This window comes from Dermochelys coriacea, chromosome 7 (genome assembly GCF_009764565.3).
Source record: "Dermochelys coriacea isolate rDerCor1 chromosome 7, rDerCor1.pri.v4, whole genome shotgun sequence".
Taxonomy (NCBI): Eukaryota; Metazoa; Chordata; order Testudines; family Dermochelyidae; genus Dermochelys; species Dermochelys coriacea.
This window is the reverse complement of record NC_050074.1, coordinates 21,213,549-21,236,901: the sequence shown is the minus strand read 5'-3', so window position 1 is coordinate 21,236,901 and position 23,353 is coordinate 21,213,549. Positions and strand designations below refer to the sequence as shown.

The 23,353-nt window shown below is 43.7% G+C and overlaps 1 protein-coding gene across 6 annotated transcripts in view; it reads left to right on the top strand.

Moving 5' to 3' along the window:
* The first annotated feature begins 3,251 nt into the window (after positions 1-3,251).
* Positions 3,252-23,353, top strand: part of CFAP100 (cilia and flagella associated protein 100) — a 27,493-nt gene continuing 7,391 nt past the window's right edge. The window contains exons 1-13 of one of the 6 annotated variants that reach the window (XM_038409014.2): positions 3,264-3,393; positions 5,230-5,329; positions 5,501-5,650; positions 7,964-8,050; positions 8,705-8,802; positions 9,951-10,143; positions 11,306-11,373; positions 12,115-12,278; positions 13,553-13,633; positions 17,199-17,380; positions 17,462-17,654; positions 19,034-19,103; positions 22,913-23,064. In XM_038409014.2, the coding sequence (XP_038264942.1) occupies positions 5,584-5,650; positions 7,964-8,050; positions 8,705-8,802; positions 9,951-10,143; positions 11,306-11,373; positions 12,115-12,278; positions 13,553-13,633; positions 17,199-17,380; positions 17,462-17,654; positions 19,034-19,103; positions 22,913-23,064 (1,355 nt within the window). In that variant the 5' untranslated portion in view covers positions 3,264-3,393; positions 5,230-5,329; positions 5,501-5,583. Of the gene's footprint in view, positions 3,432-5,229; positions 5,330-5,500; positions 5,651-7,963; positions 8,051-8,704; positions 8,803-9,950; positions 10,144-11,305; positions 11,374-12,114; positions 12,279-13,552; positions 13,634-17,198; positions 17,381-17,461; positions 17,655-19,033; positions 19,104-22,912; positions 23,065-23,353 lie in introns of all 6 variants that reach the window. The other 5 variants (XM_038409013.2, XM_038409015.2, XM_043519680.1 and 2 more) reach the window with 5 other exon arrangements.

The following is a 23,353-nucleotide window of genomic DNA, read 5'->3' as shown; positions in this document are numbered from 1 at the left end:
CCCCCCGCAAGGAATGGGGAGAGTGTGTATTCTGACACAGGCACAGCATAGGACCACTCTAGCCAGCTTTATCCTGGCCCCTCTGCAAGTCCTTCTGCATGGGACGTAGCCCACGTAGCCTGCGTGGGTTCTGCCCATAGTCGGTCCTTGGGAGGCTACAATAAATTTGAACAGCACCTGTTACTCTACTGTATATTAGACGCTGCTCAGGCCCCTGAAGAAGCCTGGAATTCAGAGACTCCTGGAGGTGCAGCACAGAATATCAGCTTGGAGGGTTTCTCCTTCCTTAATTTTTTTAACCTTATTAATATGAGGTCTTGATTTCCCTCTTTGGCTGTTTCAGGTTCTACAGCACCAAATCCAGCAAAGAATATAAAGCTGAACGGATCAGAGAAAAAATACTCAAACTGCCTTGAAGTATTTTGGTGCCATTCTCTGCTTGTCATTTGGCTTGTATTTTAGTCCTTTCCCGTTTGTCTAGTGCGTATTCAGTTACATTTTATAATATCTAAAGTAAAATAAATGAATAATGGAGACCCTTGAAAGAGTTAAAAGGAATAGTGGAGGCTAATGAACCCTGAGCTGAACAGTGTACGTGATGCATGCCAACTTCCTGGTAAAAATATATATTACTTTGCAGTCGGATCTTTCTGTCTGTGTAGATACTTACATGGCTCCCATCTCTTATAGTATTTCTCAGCCAGCAATTTAAAAACATTTTGCCAGTACCAACTAACTAACTCTCACACCATCCCAGTGATGATGATGATAAGTATTAATTGCCCCTTTTAATAGATGAGGAAACTGAGGCACAGAGAAATCAAGTGACTTGTCCAAGATCAATAACAAGCCAACGACAAAGACAGAACTAGAACTCCAAATCCTTCCATTCCAATCCCATGTTCTAGCCATGCCTTAAGAATTCTTGTGCTGTAACAATTCTCCCGCTATCACATCTATTAGATGAATAAGGGCATCTTACTAAAAGTGAAACTTACCTCACTGACACCTAGGCTTCTGCTCTCACCAAACACAGAATGAGGAAACAGTATTGATAACCCTTATGTCAAACATTTAACAAACTCCTAGACATGGTACCCCGATGTCACACGATGGAACCTTGAAACTATGTGAAAGTAACTAACAAGCTACACCACCAGTCAGTTGCACAGACCACTTATAAAGCAGGTTTTCCCCATGATGTGCACATGTAATTTATTAGGTTTCAGAGTAGCAGCCGTGTTAGTCTGTATTCGCAAAAAGAAAAGGAGTACTTGTGGCACCTTAGAGACTAACAAATTTATTAGAGCATAAGCTTTCGTGAGCTACAGCTCGATGAAGTGAGCTGTAGATCACGAAAGCTTATGCTCTAATAAATTTGTTAGTCTCTAAGGTGCTACAAGTACTCCTTTTCTTTTTATGTAATTTATTACATTCATTAACAGAGTTAATAGCTGCTAACAACAGACCCCCTAGTATCCTTCTGGCCTTAAAAATCATGAATCTATGGGCCCTCAAAGAAAAGCATAACATAAACACCTGTAGAGTTTACAGGAAGTAAGTGATGAGCCAAAAAAATTTCATGAAAAGCCACCTACTTTCTCTCAATTTGATAACGTAATGATCAGTTTTTTAAATCGCGTGTGTTCTAGTATTAAGTAATAAACATTTAGCAAGGTTGCATGGAAGGGAAACATAGCTACAGAATTTGTATAATTCACTATGAGAAATGACTCCATATATTAGAGCTATAGCTGTCCTAATCTCCTAGGTTCCTACGTTATGCACTCCAGTGATGTCTACTCATACCACTACAGCTCTGTATCTGCAGTTCCATTATAAATCCTTACTTCCAAAGGCTATTTACATTTAGAGAATTGCATTTGCAGTACAATTTGTTCCTTGATTTTTTTTAATACGCAAAATGATTTTTCAATTTCTCTCCTGATTCAAATCTCCTACTGCAACTGGGAAATTTTCAACTACAAGATTTCTTTACAGAAACATAAGATTACCCCGTACTTTTTTGCCAAATGCTGAAGTATTTGTTTGGGGTAAACAGAAATTTCCTCTTTTATAAGCAACATCCTCCTCGTGCTTGAATTACTGAGAGAGACTTTACAGCTCAGTGAGTCCCATATTTTAATGATCCACAATAATGGAAAACAACACATTAAATAGGAGTCTGTTCTTTTTTAAAACAAATCCTGTTATTTGTCATGTTGTATGATTTATTCAGGTGTGTAAAGCCATCTAGAAATCTATTGTAACACAGAAATTGCTGTTTTAGAAAGCTCAACTGCTAATCCCTAGAACACAAAAGAAGCACATTGATATATTTGGAACGGATATTTTTCCCTTTGGGCACAACAAAGAGAAAATAAGGGGTTTTTGATACCTTCCCCCCATTCCCCAAAATAATATTTTTCCAATACACCTTTATAAATGTATGATATAATAATATTTTGCAGCACCTTTCATCTGACAAGTCCTTTACAGCTGTTAGTCTAGTAAGCCAAACAACACCCTTCTGATGTGACTAAATTTAATTATCCATATTTTACAGCTGGGGAAAGGGTAAACTGAGCTCCAAAGAGGTCAAGTGACTTGCTCACAGTCACACAGCCAGAAAATTGCAGTCAGGTTTAGAAGCCTAGATGGAGGCCCTGCTCTAACCTCTTAGATATACTGTCTCCCTATGTATAATATTTGTAGAGATAGGGTTAAATTCTTTCCACTAAAAATAAGAAGTAGAAATGCATGATTAGCAATATCCCTCTTTGCCTATGAAAATGGTCCCTAGACTGTTATTATCCAGGGAAAGAAGAACCTCTGCAAAATCAGTAGAAAGAAACCTGCAATGAATCCTGCCAAACACCTACCAAACACAGTGGCATGTCATGTGCAGCCCCTTGGTTGTTTTATGTGCAAGAGACCCGCAGTTGCCACTACCTGCAATTTCGTGCTCAGGAGATCTGCAAAAGCAGCTACAATGGATTTTTCTTGAAACTTGTCGCCCATTTATGTTTATCAACTTCATAGTCATGCACAAGCTCTTTATTTGCAACTAGATTGCCCCTCCCGCCGGTTTACTCGCTTGTTTTGCAAAGCCTAGAACTGCTGCCACCCATCCTCCTGCCAGTGCAGCCGGGTAGGTAGTTTGCCTGCCCTCCCCATCATTCTGGACTAGCGCACCAAAGTGACGCAGCCCTTCTTTCCTCTATGACGTAGACAGTTGCCGGGCAACAGGAGAGAAGGTTTACTTGACAACATAAACAAGAGTGGAGAACAAAAGAAGCCGCGGAGCTAACCAAAGGCTGCACGGTTCTGTGCCACTCTTCCAGGTGCATGGCTCTGCCCGGCTGCAATTGACCAACGCTGCTATCAGAGAGGGTAGGGTAGTCATTTGGGTGAGAAGCCAAAGAAGGGAGGTATAATTTTTATTGCGTTTTCCCCTCCTACGGTTTTGAACAGCAAATACAGCTTTTCACTGAGACAGAAAGTTGGAGGCATTAGTATGTTTCACTAGGAAATTCCAGGCACTGATGATTTACCTGTGGGTGGGTGAGTGTGTATCCATGCATGTGTGTGTTTTGTTGGAAGCCAGGGAAACCTAACCCGTCTGCTTCTCAATTACCTGCTGCTGGCTCAAGACTTGAGCCCATCCAATGCTCTGGGAACTTGGAAACTAACCTACATTTTATCTTATTAATTCTATTTCTAGACTGTGTATGTTTCATTCAGCATTTTTCTGCACTGCACTTTAATAGTAGGGAAATGTGGCATGTAAATTTATCAGTAAACTAAAAATGGTAATTCCCTATCAATTGACTTTGGCACAGTGAGTGACGGTATAGACCTGTGGAACCATTAAAATGTCAAAGATTGTGAAAGAGACACCAAATGCTTTTAATACCGTTTTTTCATTATGGATCTCAATAACTAACCCTATTAGCACTTAGGTAACATTTTAGATAATTTACAAAGTGCTGTGCAAACAGTCTTTAATAAGATTTATAAAAGAAAAAAATGTATCCACATCTTAGGAACAGGTTAAAGAAGGACCCTTATTATTGTTACCCCTTTTTTGACCCGAGCAGCTAGTGGAAGTTTGTAGCCTTGGAGATGTTCCTGTTGGGAATAGAAATCGGTGAGAGGCATTTCTTTGATGCAGCTTTGTTTATTTACAAAGTCCTCCTGTCTCTCTGAATGCACACGGAATCAAACAGTAGGAAGCAGCTTCTTCTCACAGCACCAAGACCATTCTTTTCAGCCTGCTCCCATGACCCAAGGTTTCTTCCAAGGTCAGATACCGCACTTTCAGCTGCTCCTTCTGTCTGTCTCTGTGTTCTGCCTTTCCTCTCTCTCTCTCATACCTGGTCACAATACCCAGTGGACCCCTCCTCACCATGTTGTTAGTTTTTGGGCAGATTCTGTTAGCTCTTTTTTTAGGTGTGGGTCCTGAAGTGCTTCTTACAACTATCTCAAGTGAAGGGTGCGTTCACACCCACTCTCAAATAGGCTTATGATCCATGCACTCATTAGTCTTTCTCAGTGTAACACTATACTATGAAGCACCTTTTATCTCAAAGAATATCACAGATAAATGGTTACTGCCACATATATAGCCCTGCAAGATGCTGAATGCTCTCCACTCTCATTCATTTCAATGGGAATTGAAAGTGCTCAGCACTAGGCAAACGGCACTTTGCATTCTGGAGTAGCACAGCTCTGGATTATAGATATCCAAGTGAGCATTGAGGGGTTTGCACTTTTAGGTGTTCACTGTGATTGCCCAGTTGCCCTGAATGACCAAGATATTTCTTACATCATGCAGCAGAAGTTGGATTACACAGGTATCACCCAAGTTGGGATCTGCTTAGGGCTCACAAGATAAACAGGGTTAGCCCTACAGAAACCCCAGATACTGCAGGGAGGGTGATTTTGTAGGGAACTTTCTTCTTTTTGAGCTGGTGCTAACCCAGTGATTCATGGTTTGGACCTGATGCAGAAGGAGAGTGAAAGCCAGCTCTGTGATGTAGGAAGCGTCTTTAAAGGAGTCTGGGGTTTTAAGGGGCAGGGTTGGAAAGGGGAGGTGGAGACCACTTTTTGTACAGGAAATAGAAGGTTGTTCTAAGTGTAGGTGGTAATGCAAATTAAACTGCTTAAAATATAGCCTTAAAACTAGTGCAAATGGCAGTCGATATTTTCTCCTCTCCTTTATGCCAGTGCACATCTGGAGTGATCCTACTGACTCTAGTGAAATTACACCAGTGCAACTGATTCCCATCTGAACTTGTCCTAAGGAGTCACCTTCCAAATGAAGGAGGTATGGCAATTGTGTCTGTTGATTGTGGGTGAATTTTGATGATAAACTACAATCATTCTTCTATCTGTACATTAAAGATAATTGTATTGTGATAATTATGCTTTCCCCCTAGGTTTCTTCTGTCTGTACATTAAAGATAATTGTATTGTGATAATTATGCTTTCACCCTAGGTTCTATCGCAGAAAATATAAAACTCAGCCAACTGCCCATCTAAACCTTTCCCAAGGAGTCATCAGAACGGAATTCACACAGCATGTCTGTGGTATCCTATTCGCATTTGACTGTGTCCCAGGAAACGTCCAGCCCTGGAGCCATTTCCAGTAAGAATTTTAATTCGTAACTTGTTGCTTGCAAGGCATAAATCTAATGATGAAATGTGGGTGTTGGCTGGAGCACTTAGAAGTGTGGTGTATGGCATGCGTGGGAATGTTCATGTCTTTAAGGAAAGACAGAGACCATAAGGCTTATTACTAACAAACCCCCTATGTTTTATTTTGTCCCTCCTTTCCCTAAAGTGGTATACATAGTTAAAGCCATGTCTACACTACAAAATTATGTCAACCTAACTTACATCGGCATACAACCAGTGCAGCTGTTAAATTGCTTGGAGCTATGCACATTTGGCTCCCCATGTCAGCAGTACAGCTTCTCACCAGGAATGCTTGTATCAATTGTATTGTTAATGTGGGGCACTGTTGGACAGCTCCTGAAAGCGAGGAACAGTTGATGTAAGCAACGCAGTGTCTACATTGACACTGCATCGACCTAATTACATTGACCATGACTCTACACCGCTCGGGGAGGTGGTGTTACTACATCGGTTACTACATCACTTACATCAGTGGGAAACAAATTTAAGTGGAGACTCTTCCACAGCTAGGCTTCAGAGCAGCTGTATTAGTCTGTATCAGCAAAAAGAACAAGGAGTCCTTTTGGCACCTTAGAGACTAAAAAATATATTTGGGCATAAGCTTTTGTAGCTAAAACCCACTTCATCAGATGCATGCAGTGGAAAATACAGTAGGAAGATATATATATACAGAGAACATGAAAAAATTAGGATTGCCATACCAACTCTAATGAGACTAATTAATTAAGGTGGGCTATTATTATCACCTTAATTGATTAGTCTTGTTAGAGTTGGTACAGCAACCCCCATTTTTTCATGTTCTCTGTATATCTATCTATCTATCTATAGATATCTTCCTACTGTATTTTCCACTGCATGCATCTGATGAAGTGGGTTTTAGCTACAAAAGCTTATGCCCAAATAAATTTGTTAGTCTCTAGGGTGCCACAAGGACTCCTCGTTCTTTTCACAGCTAGGTTGCTGCAAGGCAGCAAACATCAACCTAACCATGTAGTGTAGACCAGGCCTTGGACTCTCTTTTCTGTGTGTAACCCACACGTTCCGAGTGTGGCTCTCTGTCCCCCTCTTGTGGCTGGATCACATAGAAGTTTGAGTTTTCTACAGGTGTTGGCTAAGAGAGCTGAGTTTGCTAGTTTAGGCGGTAGTGGTGCAAGCTTTTAGCTCTAGCGGCCACGGGGTTCACTTCCCACTATCAAGGACTCACCCATTGGATCATGTTTCTCCACCTTTTCAATGTAAAAAGTCTGCCCAACCATCTGCTGGGAGTGGGACAGTGAGGGGTTTGAAAAAGAAGATATTACAGAGTGAGAGACGCTTTCTTTTTCCTTTCTTATGGAGACTTGATATTCGTTCTTTCTTTGCTATATTCTTTCATCTAAAATAAAACTAATCTAGACTGCAAGTGAGTGTTTTGCTCTTTGGATGTAGGAAACACAACACCAAAACCAACCTGTTCAACTTCCTATTAAGCATTCTGGTATAGTCCAACAGGCATAGTAATGTAATGTAATTGGAAGTACCACTATGGGGCATTTAAAACATTGTATACCAAATTCCACTCTGAGTTACTTGTGTAAATCCAAAATAACTGCACTGTTGTCAATGGAGTTATTTAGATTTGTATTGCTGATGGCAAAATTTGCACCTGTGGGCCTTATCCAAACCCCATAGAAATCCATGGAAACACTCCTATTGACTTAAAAGAGATTCAGCTCAGGCCCTATTTGTGCACTGCACATATTACTATATTACAGAAAGGAACCCTAGATTATGGATGTACTGGTTCCTTAAGACAGGCAGATATGGTACCATCACTCTGTCTGAAGGCCTGAGCTATAATTTCATTAAAATCTAGTGAAAGGAGTTAACAGTTGAGCTCTGTAATCAGTCTTCAATCACGTTACAAAGTCACCCCAAGATTCAGCACAAGATGTGAGAAATAGCCCCTCTCTGATCAGAAAGTGGCCTTGTTTTGACAATAGGGTATTGTGTTAATTTCCCTTTGGAAAAGCCCTACTATCAATGTTTGAAAAACATGCTCAACTCAAGCATCCTGCAGAAGATAGGAAGAAGCTTTCCTGCTGCATCTTTCAATGAGAAATTAAAAGGCAACAAAAGCCCCCTTTCTGATGTCTGTAAAAGCAAGGAAATACCAAGACTTGGGGATTAAGTCTATGGATTCAAGTATTTCCCTGCCTTCTTACCAGTGTTGCTTATTACTATTGATTTATTGATGGCTGAATATTGATTTGTATTGAACCAGAGGCTAGGACATTTTCTCGGCAAACAGTGCCAACCTCTGGGGTTCCCTCTACCAACTCTGGAGTGGAAACAAAGTCTTCACTTTCAGGTAAGGTCCTGACACGCTTTTCAGCTTTTAATTGTTAACCACGTGCCAGATCTACAGGTGCTTATTCAGGTTGCTGTACAACCTTTAGTCTGGCAGGTTCTAATGTCATCAATGGGAGCTTTAGCTGAGTAAAATATTGAGAAAGGACTTCAGGAATTGGCCCAATGGAACTGGATGAGAGAGCGAGGTGGGTGTAGCTGAACAGTAAAATCTCTGCTCTGTCAACACAGCCTCCCCAAAAGATCAACTGCTGTAAATGTGCTAATTCCCAAAACTATACCCAGTAGGGCCCATCAATAGTGATCTCTGATAGAGTGAAGTTTCTTTAATATGGCCAAATCCTGAGGCCCTTACTCAAAGCAAAACGTCCATTGTAAACAATCAGTAAGGACAGTAAAACCTTAGGACAAAACACAGTATTTGGCCCATTGTGAATTTGCCAGTTCAAGAACAGTTTACTCTTAAAATGCCTGTCTCCCCTAGCAAAAGGACCAGGTTATACATTGACGGTGTCCCTTTAAAATATGTTGGATAGTGCTGAGGTAACTCAGATTAAAACATTGCCCATGAATTTTATATTTTGAAATTGTCCTTTTTAGCTCTCTCCACACTGAGGCTCTGCTAATCGAGTTCTGTTTCTTATTGTGTGCATAGATAATGAGGAGTTTCAGCTGAGGAAAAACCCATTTAAAATCCCTTCGGATATGGATATCTTCTTACTGAGAGACAAGGAAAGAGAAAGGGCTAAGGCGGTATGTATAACAACTAAGGCAAAAGCTAAGATGTTTGCAGTGCATTTGAAAGGGGATGGCAGCCTTAACAAAACTTTTTGTATGAAAGAACATTACAGGCCAGATCCTCAGCTAGTGTAAATCAGAGTAGTTTAGGCGGTCAATGGAGACAATCAGTAGTTTAGGTGAAGTCAATGGAGCCAGGTTGATTAACAGCAGATGAGAATCTGGGCAGGTATTTGAAGATTATTTTTATTGCTTTTTTGCTTCTTTCCTTCTATATAATGGTGGATTTCCCATTCCTGTGGGAGGCTCCTGAGGCTACTGGGATTACTTATTTCTGTAGCAGCCTTGGGTTTTGCAGATCTCATGTTTTACAATTAATCAGACTCATCCCTTGACTTGGAGAGCCCATATACTAATGCTGGTTTTGTGCTGGGCCACCAGCTAAATGATTGCTAAGGTTGACAGATTAATTTAGGGCTGCAGGCTTCTGTCCATAAGAGGAGGGGAATTGGAACCCCAAGAGCAGACTAGTGAGGCCTGGAAATTGGGGAGAGCTGGAACTGTGGTATGCTTTCTTCTTCCCCACAGCCCTGGAGTGGTTTCCTCAGGGCTCCAGATCCATAAATGGGGAAGGACACAGGGGAGCCCATGGTAGTACGACCCTTGTAGGGTCTGTGCTTTCAAGAGGCTGCAGGAGGCAGGCAGCACTGTGGAGGCAAGAGTCCTCTGTATGGATGTCCCTTATATTTGAGAGGTTCCCCGAGATCAGCCTCTTCTGTTGAGTAGGGGGACAAATGCTAGCCCTGTAATAGAAGAAAGAATAGGAGACTCTGCCAGTTCCCACTCCCCCTCTCAGGAATAACCCACAAAGGGAAACACGAGTTACTCAATACATACATTTAAAATCTAGCAGGGGAGGAGATGTAGCAACAGTGTGCACACTGTTGGGTGTAAGCTTCAAGGAATGAGACCAATTGTTTTGGTGGCTCCAAGGCAGTATCACTAGGAGTAATAGGATGAAACTGAGCAAATTTAAATATCAGAAAAGCTTCCTAATGGGGAGATCAGTTAGATTGTAAAATAATCTCAAGTCATTTGAAGAGTGTACTGGACAAACTACTTGACTAGGAGAACTTGTCTACATAACTGAAGTCTCCCCTTAGGAACGTGAGCGAAAGAAGACCCTGAAAGTCCATGAGAAGATGACCTATTCCACTATGATGAATGCGAAGAAGTCGGGGTTCAAGAAGGAGCTCCAGAAGGAGGAGGAAGCAGAGGACAGAGAACTGTCAGCAGAAGCAAAGCGACTGAAAGCTCTCCAAGAAAGTATCTCTTGGAAGATAGCGGTCACCAAAGGTAGAGAACTTGCTAGACTTAACATACCATCAGGCTCTCTGTGGAACTATAGCAAAGAAGCAAAGAAGGGTTGAGAGTTGCAAATATTCTTGTTCTCTTCAGAAGCAGCTCTTGGTTAACTAAGTTGAGTTTCTCTAGCATGCAGGCACCACAGTCGTCTATCATACCTGGCCAATATCCATGCACCTGGTCTCTACCATATGTATGTACATAAGGACTTATATGTGGCACACATAGAAATTTATTACAACACAGTGGACCAAATTCTGCCTTACCGTACACCCTGTGCAAAAAGTTGTCATCAATAGAGTTGTGTGGGGTGCGAGTCATTACAGAGCTTGGTCTGGGGCTCCCAAAGTTCAAGGTTAGGCTGTGGGTCATGGAGATATTTCCATTCCACCATGATCCAGCAAGTTATATTTGTCTGCATTTAGGGCCAAATCCTGATCCCATGAAAGTCAATAGGAGTTTTGCCATTAATGCAATGTGACTTAGATTTGGCCCTTATGGGGGCCTGACACTCCATTCTGTTATACCAGTTTCATGCAGGTGTAACTCCATTAAAATCAATATAAAACTAGTGTAACAGATTGGAGAACCAGTCCAGGAACTCCACCTCAGCATCCTTAGTACTTTCTTGTTGCTAAATACATGCACAAGCTTTTACCTCTGCAAGTAAAATTCTCCTTTGTTTTTACATGCTTTGCAATCCATTTTTTTCCGCTTTGGCACTAACTGCAGTGATGGCCACAAACCTGAATCACAAAGACTGAAAACCACAAAGGTTCAGCGCTTTGCTCTTTAAAGCAATGAATTATCTAGTTCTCATGGCTTCAGAAATTATCCTGATTCAATCCTGTGACTCCATCCAAGTGCCAGAAGCCTCCTGAGTTTTTTCTCCTTTTCCTAATCAAGGACAAAGTTAATTCACTTTCTGTTACCATTCAACTTCCTGGTTTTTCCCCCCTCCAGCAGACAAAGACACCCAGCGTGAGCTGGCTTAATTCTGTACCTGCTCGTTTAGGCCTCAAGTGAGGATGCCCATGCCCATTTCAATGAGTTCTTGCTACTAAATGCAATTTTGCATATACGCCTCCTTTTGTTTGGTCACTTGACTACTTGTTCCACCTTGAGTTTGCATGACTTTGTCTCATTCTTTCAGACCAGCAAGTGGAAAAAGAGATGCTCCATGAATACATAGACAAGAAGCGACAGATGTTTCTGCTGCAGGTATTTGGCTTTGGTTTACAAATGTGATTTATGTAAAACCTATTTTGAGCTCCTTCCTTGTGTGTTGTTTCATATGCAGCATGTCTAGTGGTTAGAGCAGGGAGGTGCTAATCAGGCCTCATTAGCTGAGTGTGTTGGTATTGTGGTTAAGGCACTGGAGAGGGACTCAGGATATCTGGCTCTATCACAGATTTACTATGTGGTCTTATGTAAATCGCTTAATGTCCCTTTGCCTCAGTTCCTCCTCTGTAAAATGAGGATAATACTTCGCTCCTGCACAAGGCTGTTATGAGGATAAAGTCATTAATGACTCTGATGTGCTTGGACACTACGGTGATGATGATAGTGTAAGTGTGTGGACAGTTTGGACCTGATTCACAAATACAACTCCCATTTTATGCCAATATAACTCAGTTGAAATCAATGGTATTATCTAGTGGTTAGAGCAAGGAAGGGGGTTATAGGACTCCTGAGTTCTATTTTTAGCTTCAGCACTGACTGGCTCTGTGAATCATTAAGCATCTCCCTGCCTCAGCCCACCCATCAGCACATAAGGGTCAAAGTGCTTTGAGATCCTCTGGGTGAAGGCACTGCTGCACTGTGAAGCCGTGTGTATGTTTGTGGCTGATGTAACAATGTTTGCAGCAGCCAGAAAGAACTAGGCTAAACCAGAATTCGAAGGAAAAAGCGGAGTGAGGAGCTAGCATGAGTCACTGTGTTGCGCTTTTGGGTTGATTTCAGTACGCTGTGGCAATAAAGAGAGATGAAATTCAGAAGCTGGAAAATTTAGCAGCAGAAGAGGAAGCAAAACTGGAAAAGGCTGAACAGTACCTGGAGAAGGACGCCGCCATGTTTGATGAGTTCCTGAAGGAGAATGATAAAAACTCTGCTCAGGCGCTGAAAACGTAACGCAAGTGGTGGGGGCAACACGTAGACGCTTTGGCATGGATGTCTGGACATGAAGGGGCTCCCCAGCCAGGGTCTCTGCTGCACACACAGTGCTCCCAGGAGCATCATTGGGAGTTCTGCATGTGGCAAGGTGGCAGGTTCATGCCCCTGTCTCTGGGCACATCTGTTTGGGTACCCATGCTAGAGGTTACACACCGACCCTTTGAATCCAGACTTCTCCCTGCAGAGCTCTAAAATTGATTAGCATGCAGGCTGACTGCCCAGTCAAGTGACATCATTGGCTTAAGCCAAGTTTGAGTCCAACGGGGGATTCACCACCCTGTGAAGGTTGTTTCCACTGCTGCCCTGCCTGGGGGTGGACACCTGCAATGGGGCTGTTGGGAGATTCCTCAAACAGCTGCTGACTGTGCCCCTTTTTTTGCTGCTTTAGTCAATGGGGCGGCCACTCTGCCCATTGATAAGGGTTGTAGTGCAGCAGTGCCACTATAGTCTAATCCCCAGGCAAAGGTCCCGCCTTCAGGCACCTCTAAGGGAATCTGTAAGTGAAGGTGTGATTGTTGCACAGGTAGGCCTACCCATGGTAGCTTTAATCTAGCTAGAAACAGTAACAATGGTAGCATAGATGTGGCAGCACATGCCTTCAGGACTGGCTAGCAAGAAGAATACAAGCATGCCAGGATACCTGGGTATGTGCTCTGGTTGCTAGCCCGTACCTCCATGTCTCAACAACTACTGTTATCCTCTGTTTTCTGAGTCCAGTATTGCAATATAATAATTATTTACATCTACCATGGTGTCACTGGTAACTCAAAGTCTGGGTGGAACACTTGGTTCTAATCCCCTTGTTTCAGACATTAGTAAATAGTAGAATTTTTTAAAAAATTAGTTTAAAATTACAATGGGAAATGGGGGAAGGAGATTTTTTTTTGCCGTCTCTCTTCATAGCAAACTTGAACATTCCTTTTGATCTGAAATTCTTTGAACCCCATTCACTCGCCCCACAACTCCGGCTCTGGTTTTGGCTCAAAGGTGACTTGGTTTGTTCATATTGCCAGTGAGCTGGGTGAAATGAGTTTGATGTCAATCCAGTAGACCAGGAGAATCACAAAAGAAGTGTCACAACAGAGAGTCGGCAGAGTACATTTTCAGATATAATAAAGATTTCCTGCCGCTCCATCTGTTTCCTCTATTCTGTACACTTCTCCCCCACCCCACTACAACTGCGGTTCTATGCACATTTGCAATCTTATTTTTATGCATTCTTCCCTAGTGCTGAAAAAGAAACCAAAGCAAAGATAGAGAAAATAATCGAGATCCGGGAGCTTACTGCACAAATGATGAGCATTCAAAGGTAACGATCACCCAGCGAACAGTGTCACTGGGTAGCTTGAACCTTTAACAGACCTTATGGAGCTGCATCCTCAGGGCTGCCCCCTTTAAAAGTTTGTGCCGTCAGTGTCATCTGAAGCCAAACTGTCATGAGACAATAGCTGTGTAATGGAACAATGCAACTTCATGTTGCAATGTTATGTTGTAATGCAATCCGATAACATTGAGCTGATTATGCCACCCTTCCTCAGGCTAAAAATAAAAAAACTTTAGGGGACTTAAATGTTTGTGTGGGTGGCAGGTTACCCCATCCATGTGCTCAGTCAGGTTCTTCTCCTAATCTCAGGGAGAATTATCAAAACTGGGCCAAATTCAGTCCTGGTGTAAGTGGGTGCCATCCCCACTGATGTACCAGTTTATGGCACTGTTGAATTTCACTCTGTAGCCTTGGAGTATGACACACAGAAAGGAAAGGTTGAGCTTCTCAAATTACAGCACTAAAGCTTGGTCATCAAGCTTTTTTATTAAACTTCGATAGTGCCCTCTCATAATATGGACTGGGTTTTAGAGAAGACTTGGGATTGTCTCTGTGGGCATTGGCTTTACCTTAAAATACTTTGATTGTGCTCATTGATGCTGGCTTAAATCTGGAGTAACTCTTTTGACTTCACCGGAGTGTCAAGATGTTTGCATGGCAGTTGCTCAATTATCATGATGCTATTTCAATAGCACTACTTCAGGTTTACCCCAGCATTGCTGAGAGCAGAACCTGGCCAAGTCAGGAATATAAAAGGGATTTCCCCATATTATATCTACCACAAGCTGACATTTTGTTTATTGCAGGTTCTTCTATGGAGGACATTGTTTGACCATTCTCAAAGTTAGAATGTTGCACAAAGCCCTGCATAGTTGATTGGAACTCCCGGGAGGCTCTTGGAGCCTGATTTTTTTAAAAAAACAGGCCAAGTGTGAATGCACACCCCAAAATGTGCACAATATCATGGCTAATGTGCATGCCCAATTACTTCAATTATGTATGCAAATTGGGTATTTTTAAACAAATGATCACGCATTTGCTGAATAGGCCATTGACATCCCATTACACAACATACATGTAATCGTATATACAGTACAAATTTTGTGTACATTCATATTCAGGAAACTTAGCCTTCATCTCCAGAGACAGAAGGAAAATCTGCTCTCCTATTTACATTACTTGTTGCATCATCTTGGAGTAGATGGATAGTAGATGAATGCCTTGCACTGTATGTAAAACTAGATAGATTTGGTATAATAGCTAGAAGAGGTTATAGCTAGACAGAGTATGAGCAATGACATTTGAAATGGATTTTAAACTTCCAAAAGATTGGGTCTGACCATATCTAGGTTTTGGTCTGTCCCCATCTCTAGTATTGACTCACTTAGATCTGAGGTTTAAAAGATATTATTATGATATTTTTCATGGAATATACACTGTACGGAGCAAGCCTGACCTTGGCACAGGGAAGATGATCCAATAAGTCTTCTCTAACTTGAATGAAGCTATGGTTTTCCTCATTGAGGTAGAGATTAGGGCGTCCTCCAAACACCACATTTCTCACTCATTACTCTCTCCATCTTCAGAGATCTCACGCCCAGCAAAGGACGACAGGATGCAGCTCATTAATACACTGCTCCATCTTTTGGCCATAAAGGTTCCCTTCCCCCAAACCTGCACGACTAAGCTTGCTACCTTGGCACTCCCAGCCCAGCTACCGTGGCAACTCATAATGTGAATTAGATCTTCTGATCTTTCATGTGGCAGCACTCTTACTGAGCCAGTCCTGATCTTGTTTATAACCCCTCTCCTGGAAGCCTGCAACAGGAAATCTTTCCTAACTGAAAGCTGTTTCAGCCCTCATCCTCCTATGAGCTCTGTATTGTAGGGGGCTGGCATTGATTCTCAGATGACAGCTCTATATTGTGTCCCTCAATCTCCTCTGGGAGCCTTTACAGGTGCCTGATTTGAGTGGTGCTTCAGAACTGATTCAATGGAAGAAGTGACACAGATGGTCTCCCTCACCATGTGCTGTACCAACCTAACTTTTTTTTTGGCTACAGGATTTCAAATAGTCTACTCGTGATTCCTGCAAGCCATTAAAGTGTGCTTCTGCTCTGTAAAAAAGGCATTGTGGGGTTCCATGCTTTGTCTCTGGTTTTTGGATGACATCTGCTCGACTTGCCAAAGCCAGCCCTGCAAACCAGGCTGGGTTCTCAGAGTCAAGCTGGGTTCTTTCAATCTCATCCATCATCTCCACTACAGCTAAAAATGCTACAGGCCAAATTAGGTCCTTGAGGACACCTGTGTATTACAGGTGCCTTCACTGGACTCTCACAGGAGCAGTGGTTAAAGTAGGGGTGAGGTGGGACTGGGGGAGTGAAGACCCTCTCTTGTACTAAAAGCAGAGGAGAGCTCCCCTCTTCTCATTAGCTTCAAGAGGCAGGGCTTCTCCAATGCTCCTCCTCCTTGGCTAGTGAGTGTTGAAAGCTCCCCAGGGGTGAAAGTAAGTTAAAGGACTTACTGGTACACCGGAGTCCTGAGCAGGGGGCGTGGCCTCAACCGGAAGAGGCAGGGCCTTAAATCCCCGGGCCCTTTAAATCTTGATTTAAAGGGCCTGGGGCTCCAGCTGCAGTAGTGGCGGCTGGGAGCCCCGGGCCCTTTAAATCACCCCCGAGCTACCAGTTGCAGAGATGGCTGGGAGCCTTGGGGTTTGGGGACAATTTAAAGGGCCCAAGACTCCAGCTGCCATTACTGCAGCTGAGCCCGAGGCCCTTTAAATCACTGAGAAGCCCTGGGGGCTCCCGGCTGCCAGCTCCCTGGGGGCTCTGGGCTCTGGCAGAGCTTTAAAGGGCCTGGGGCTCTGCTGTGGTAGCGAACCCTGGGGTAGTGGCGGCCGGGCTGTATCTGGGATTTAAAGGGCCCCGGGGCTCCAGGCGCTGCTACCGCCCCGGCCCTTTAAATCCCCTCCAGAGCCCCGCTGCCACTACCCCAGGGCTCGCCGCTACCCCGGGGCTTAGCCAGCAGAGCTTAGGCGGGGATTTAAAGGGCTTGGGGTTCTGGCAGCTGCTACCGCCCCAGCCCTTTAAATCCCAGCCAGAGACCCGTCGCCACTACCCCAGGGCTTTAAATTGCTGTCTGGGAAAGCTGGTCCCGGTACGGTGCATCGGCTCTTGCCAGTACGCCGTACCGGCTTACTTTCACCTCTGGAGCTCCCCCTCCTGTATCAATGTACTCTGACCCCCTGTGCAGGGGTAATGGGTCAGAACAGAGTGACCAATTATTTTGAGGATGCACAAGAAGAAATACATGGATGCTAGCTCACTCTCTCTTAGCTGTGCAGAACTAACAGCAGTTAAAAACTTGTTGGCCTTGAGTCTGTGGCTCAGACTTTGAATGCACCCAGGCAGCTCGTCTGTGGAGTGAGACAGTGCCATTTTGACATAGTCGCTGTCGGAGTAGAGCTGCCTTTCAGGATAGAATTTCTTCAGAATGGTGCTTTTAACTGTGCTATTAAACGTAGTGCAACCCGTTTGCTCCTCCGTCCTAGTGAGATATCCAGGTTTGAAGACACTTTGAAGGAGTACAAGATGTACAAGAACTTCCTCTACCAGCTCTCTCCAAAAGAGTGGCGGGAAGAGCATGAAAAAAAGCAGATGAAGACAAAGGCGATGAAAATGTCCTCTGAAGTGAAAGAAGAAAAAATCTCCCATTCTCCTATCACACCCAAGGGTAAGTTCTACCAGGAAGTTTCTTGCCATTCCTCACTGTGTGCAGCCTCCCCTTCTAAGGATTTGTTCCTCTTGTGTTCAGGCCAGGATCCAACACCCCGGACCAGATGTGGCAAGTTGCCTTATCTCGGCTATACAGGATGTCAGACTGTTGATTTCTCTTCAGGAGGGCCTGATATGAGGTCCCCAAGCCAAATCATGCAGAGAAGGGAATCCCTCAGGCCAAGCAAAAGCCCTTCAAAGCAAAACTTTAAATTCCAGCCGACAAGACGTCAGTAAGTATGAGATTCTCAGTGAAGGCAATCAATGTAAATATAGGAGAGCTGTCAATCAGATGACAGTAGCTACAGGTATGCATGAGTATTATTTACCTTCTGTGTTTTTAGGAAAACCGTCCAGTTAATGCATTTGGCTCTCTTATTAGAGCAAATCAAAATGCTCAGAGGGCCAGATTCTCAGTGCTGTAAACTGGCATAGCCCCATTGATCTCAATAGATGTACACCAATGTACACCAGCTGAGCACTTGGCTAAAGTGTTTGTTTCCTCAGACTGCCACCCAGTGATATTCTAGGGCAAAAAGCATTTGTCCCACAACAAAACTTCCTTCTGGGTAGAAGTGTTGCACTCCACCAAATTGCCGTTGCATACTGTGGTACGTTGAAACAATGCACCCATTGCTATCTGTTGGATCTGGATCCATTTGTAAAATTCCCCAAAAGGAGTGATCTGGGAGGGGGGAGGGTTTGGAGCTTCCCCACTGTGGCATGAAGAGGACATGGAACAGAGTGTATGGAGCAGCAGCAGCAAGAGCTGATGAGTAGGGTCTGCTGCTGGCATCAGTCCAATGTGTCTCACCCTATTGCTCTTCATCATGCACTTGGGGCTTATTCCTTGCTGGAGCAGTGAAATAAACTGCTACACTGTTCATTAATGGCCATGGGGTCCTGCTTTGGAATATATTACTCTGCCATGCCTTCTAGTTGCCCACTTTCTCTCCTGTGTCCCGGGTATAGGGAACAGGGATGTACACTCTGCAGGTGGCTCCAGCTGTGTGCAAACCCCTCTGCCTAGGAGCACTGCTGCAGACCCACTCCATAGCACTGCTCCACGGGCCACTGGATCAGGCCCTTGATTCAACCCATTATAGAGAGCAGGGCTCAGCTGTCAAATTCTGATCCAAAGCTGGATCCCAGACTCCCCTAAAGGTTGAGGGTGTTTGGAATCAGTGGTTTTGGTTCAGGACTATCTGTTGTTGCAATACCAGTGGAAATGCAACAGCTGAACAGAACCCAGAAAGGCTAAGATTGGCAGTTCTTTGGGGCAGGGACCATCTTTTTGTTCTGTTTGTACAGCAGCTAGTGTAATGGGGCCTGGTCAATGTCTTGGGTTCCTAGGGGATACCATAAAACAAATAAGAGCCTAGAAAGAACCCAGCCCTGTGAATATTCAGGAAGTTAATATTTAAAATCAGACAGATAACATGCAAAAGAAATGTAAATTGCCAGCTATTTACAGCTACAACCAGAGGTGGTTTTCAGTTGTTATTAATTTAGCAAGTGTACTAGGAGTCTGGGTGCTAGCTAACAAGATCACCTTTAACATGGCTTAAGCAATCATTTCTGTAAGTGCCTATCACTGGAAATACCTTTTCAGGAGCATTGCAGCCCTAGCAATGGAGGAGAAGGAGAGTACAATCTTCTCTGAAAATGAGGATGAGGATGAGGTCAGTAGCCTTGTGTTGAACTACTCAGATATTATACCTGTCTTCTCATTCCATCTGTGGCTTGTTTTGCTGATTTCCCATACCTTCCAACCTTAGTTGCTGAATTGTGGAGTTACTGTATCTAATGATTACAACACTGCATGCTTATTTTCTTTTAGGATACCTTAGTGATGAGTGTAATATAAATACCTGAACCAAGGGAATCATTTATTTCCTTTGCCTTTAGCAGACCCAGGATCAACTCAGTTTGCCACCAGTCATACTATGTGTTTAAGGTTTTTGTTATCATAAAGTGATTTTTTTTAGTCCAAAATTGAAGTTTTGTAAAGAGACATTTTTAACAACTGTAAATAGAGGTAGTGTTTGGTCTCCTTAAATTTCAACATCTGCTCCCAGGCCATTTACAATGCAGCTGTTTTTTTGGGGGGTTGCATGGAGGCTAGCTTATGGGAGACAAAAATGAAACAGACCAATGACAGAGCGGAGTAAAATGCAGAAAAGTAAATTCGCAGCATAAATGGTGAATATTAGATTTTTAAAATCTCATCTTTTCATAATCCCCATCATCATTAAAACAGGCAAGGATCAAAAACCAAAAGCCTGCTCTTGGCTTTAAATGTCTATTAAATGTCTATTTAAAGCCAACATATTCAAAGCTGCAATAGCTGCAATTACATATGGGAATTGAGTATTGTACAAATGATTGTTCAGCCATCTAAATGGCCATTTGTGCCTGCAGTTATAGTAACTGCCCCACCACAGCTGGTGTGCAATTGCACACTGGTATTTGTGTATGTAAGCCTCCACCTTTTTTAAAAAAAAATCTGTCCCGTCACCCATTCATTCTAACTTAGAACACAGCGGGTCTGTGTGAAATTTAGGTCCTAAAAGTGTTGACGGTTGCCGAATGCAGAGGTACTTTCAAACTGTTATGTTTTGATACCAAATATGATATTCACTGCCTAGACTTGTTGGAAGCAGTACATCTGTACAGAGAAACACATCACTCCCTTTGCTTAAAGGATGTTACACCACAGTCGGGTTGCAAAGAGCCCAGACGAACCTCAGCTGATTAAATGAGACGTGTGATGTTTCCCTCCCTCTTTAAAAATAAAATGAAATGCTGTGTGGAAAGTAAAGATATTAAAGTGCCTGGGGAGCCAGCAGCAGACCAAATGTGCACCATTAACAGCTGCCTTTTTAGACGTAGGATACCAAATCCTATCAACCCCTTAGTATTTTGCCCCAGAGGGCTTGTTAGTGGCTGCAGCTACCCTGTACTTACCTTTTTGCTGACAACGTGCCCGGCTTCATCCTAAAATTGATATAAAATGCAACTACTTCTGTTCAGGTTCTCACACTGCCCTCTTCACCGCAGCATCTGAGTGCCAATCCAGAAGGCTTTATATGATGTGACTGGCATTTGTCATGTGCGATTTTCACTTCCCACCCCCCCCCTTCTCTCTCCCAGGAGAAAATCAAGTGAGGTTTTCTTTTCATTTGAGGGCAGCGAGCTGCCCAGGATATATGGTCCCAGGAGGTGATAGGAGCCAAGAACAAAGGGAGGGCTGGGGCTCTTATAGCAGTCTGTTCCAACTTCAGCTATCGTTGGTGTAAGGAACCCTGCATTGTTAGTATGTTCACTGTTGCTCTGCTTCAGTCATAGTCTAGGGCCAATTTATGGCTGGTTTTAAGCAGCTTATTGGGAGCAGATGTCTTTAATCTTTTACTTTCCTGACCTTCATGCCTGCGAACATTAGGAGCAATAATTAAAAGGGTGAAGGGCAGTAAAGGACCTTCCAATCCCTCACTGCAGGGAGGTGAAGACAGGGAATGTTGAGAGAGGAATATAATGGGTTCTTACTGGGACATAGTGGCTTCTTACCTGGTCCAATGTCAAACTGTGTGTGCCTCAGATTCACCTCATCTTGGTATCTCATTTCCCCATCTCTTCAGGCCCTTGAGTGCTTTAACATTTTGGTGATTTAAGTAGGTGGATCTTCCAGCCAAAGCAAAAAGTCCTTCCTTTATGGGGTAAACACAGACCAGACAAAATGAAGAGACCCAGAATCTTTCACCCAGTCCCCATATGGGGTCAGAAGCCTTCCCTAGTGCTCTGCACACATTTTACCTTATCTGGGGTCCTCCTCTGGGCCACAGCTTCCTTCCTCTGTTTGCAGCCTTTTCCACATCACCTCCAGTTGGCACAATGGGGGAGCCCAAACCCTTCCACTAGTCTGGATTCCATCCCTGGGACCCTATACCAGCATCTGCCCTCAACCCTGCTTCGCTCTTCCTAGGCCCTCTCCCTCCTCTGCCAAACTGCTGCTCTTTCCAGGCCTCTCCAACCCACTGTCTTGGTCCTCTGTGAAGAGCCCCAGCTCAGGTCTTGCCTCAGCTTGGTCACTCTCCTACTGAGGGGTTCTATACATACACGTCTATCGGTTTAATTACTCCTTGCATGGACTCTTACTCTGGTTTCAGAGTGGCTTATTTCAACATAAACCTATTCCCAATCAACTACACTAAAGCACAGTAAGAGTGGCCACAGAACCTGTGGCACTGGTTTAATAAAACTTATTTTAAAAAATCACACCTCCCATTAAACCAGTGCAACAATGGATGGAGACAAGCCCAGGCTGAAGGTTGCCTCATTTATAGCAGGTCCCACTTTCAGCCTGCACTCATATGGCCCCTCCCAGTCATGTGATTCAGCTGGGGAACTACAACTCCTGGACCTTAAAAGGGGATGAGCCCTGGAACTGGGCTGTCTGAACCAGCTCCGGCCCTTAAAGGAACAGGCTGCCCTGTTACAGAGAGAAGAACCGTGACGGGATTTCAGATATCAGAATCAAACTGCATATAGATGCTAGGACACCCAGTCTTGTCACAGGCACTCCCTTCTTATAATAACAGCTCTGTAGTGCCCACAGCCCCCTTAATTCCCCATCAGACTGAGGAACGAGGGCCTGTTTGGGGCTCTGAAGGAGACATGTAAACTCCTAGGGTGAGGGGGTGAATAGAGATAAGCCATGTAGAAAGGCAGTAAGAAATTTTGCTGACCCATGGCCTTGATGGCTTGGGGAGAGGGGGGTGTCTGTAAGATGCCTGGCTGTTCAGGCAATTCTAGAGCAATGCTGCTCACAGGCATTAGGAAGCACAACCCAACCCACGCAATACGAACAAAACAGCAAGGAGCCAGGTCCAAAAATGCATGCTTCTATCAGTCCAACACTGCTGCTAAAACAATCCTCCTACATAGTGACAACTTTGCCCCCCATTCCTCAAATCCCATCTTTGGCACTGTGTCCCTTACAGCTTCAAATTCAGCCCTCTCCTCGGATTAACCCTGCTCCTGCTGATATATCTCCACCTGTGCTCTTCCCTATCCTTAATTCCTCCTTCCATCATCTGGTCTCATTCCCAACTTTGTGCCTTTCTTCTATTATGCTGAACCTTATTGCTGGAGCACTTCCCTTACACACGTCCAACCAGATCGCTCTCCTTCAAGGCCCTCTGTAAAATTCAACATGCCGAGGGACTCCTTCTCCCATCTTTCCACCATGAATAATCTGCACACCCACTCTCTCCAGAGCAATGGACCCATATCTTGTTTTTGTTCATTTAGAATTTAAGTTCTTTAGGACAGACGACAGACACTTCTTGATCTGTGTGTAACAAGCTACATAATAACTATATATTAACATTATGACATGTAGACCAAACTTCAGCACTCATATAATAAACTGCTAAATTAGAGTCACCAAGCGAGATGGATGCACCCCCATATTCTGTATTTCCCATCCCAGGAGCCGGAGTTATATTTTACTGATCCCCAGCAACTGCTGCATATTTTCACTGAGCTGGAAGAACAGAACCTGTCCCTAATCCAGAATTCCCAGGAGACTGAGGAAACCTTGGATGAGCTCCGGCATACTCTCACCACTACGCGAAGTAAAATGTAAGTGGCTGAAAGAGGCTGCATATATTCTAGCATTAGAATGCCTGGGGTCTCCCCTGCCACAGATCATAGCATTAAGGATCATGGTAAAGTAATGTATCGGCCATGCAGTACACGGTGAAAGAGGAGTCTCTCTCCTACACTTTGTTAATCAGATGAACTGCATTCACCGCATTGCCTTTTAACCACGGGATTGGAGGGGGTGCTACTGGGACAGTGGTCTGTCTGTGTGCTGTCACAGAGGAGGGCTGACTTTAGCTCTGAGTTGGTCTTTTGGTCCCCAATTCAC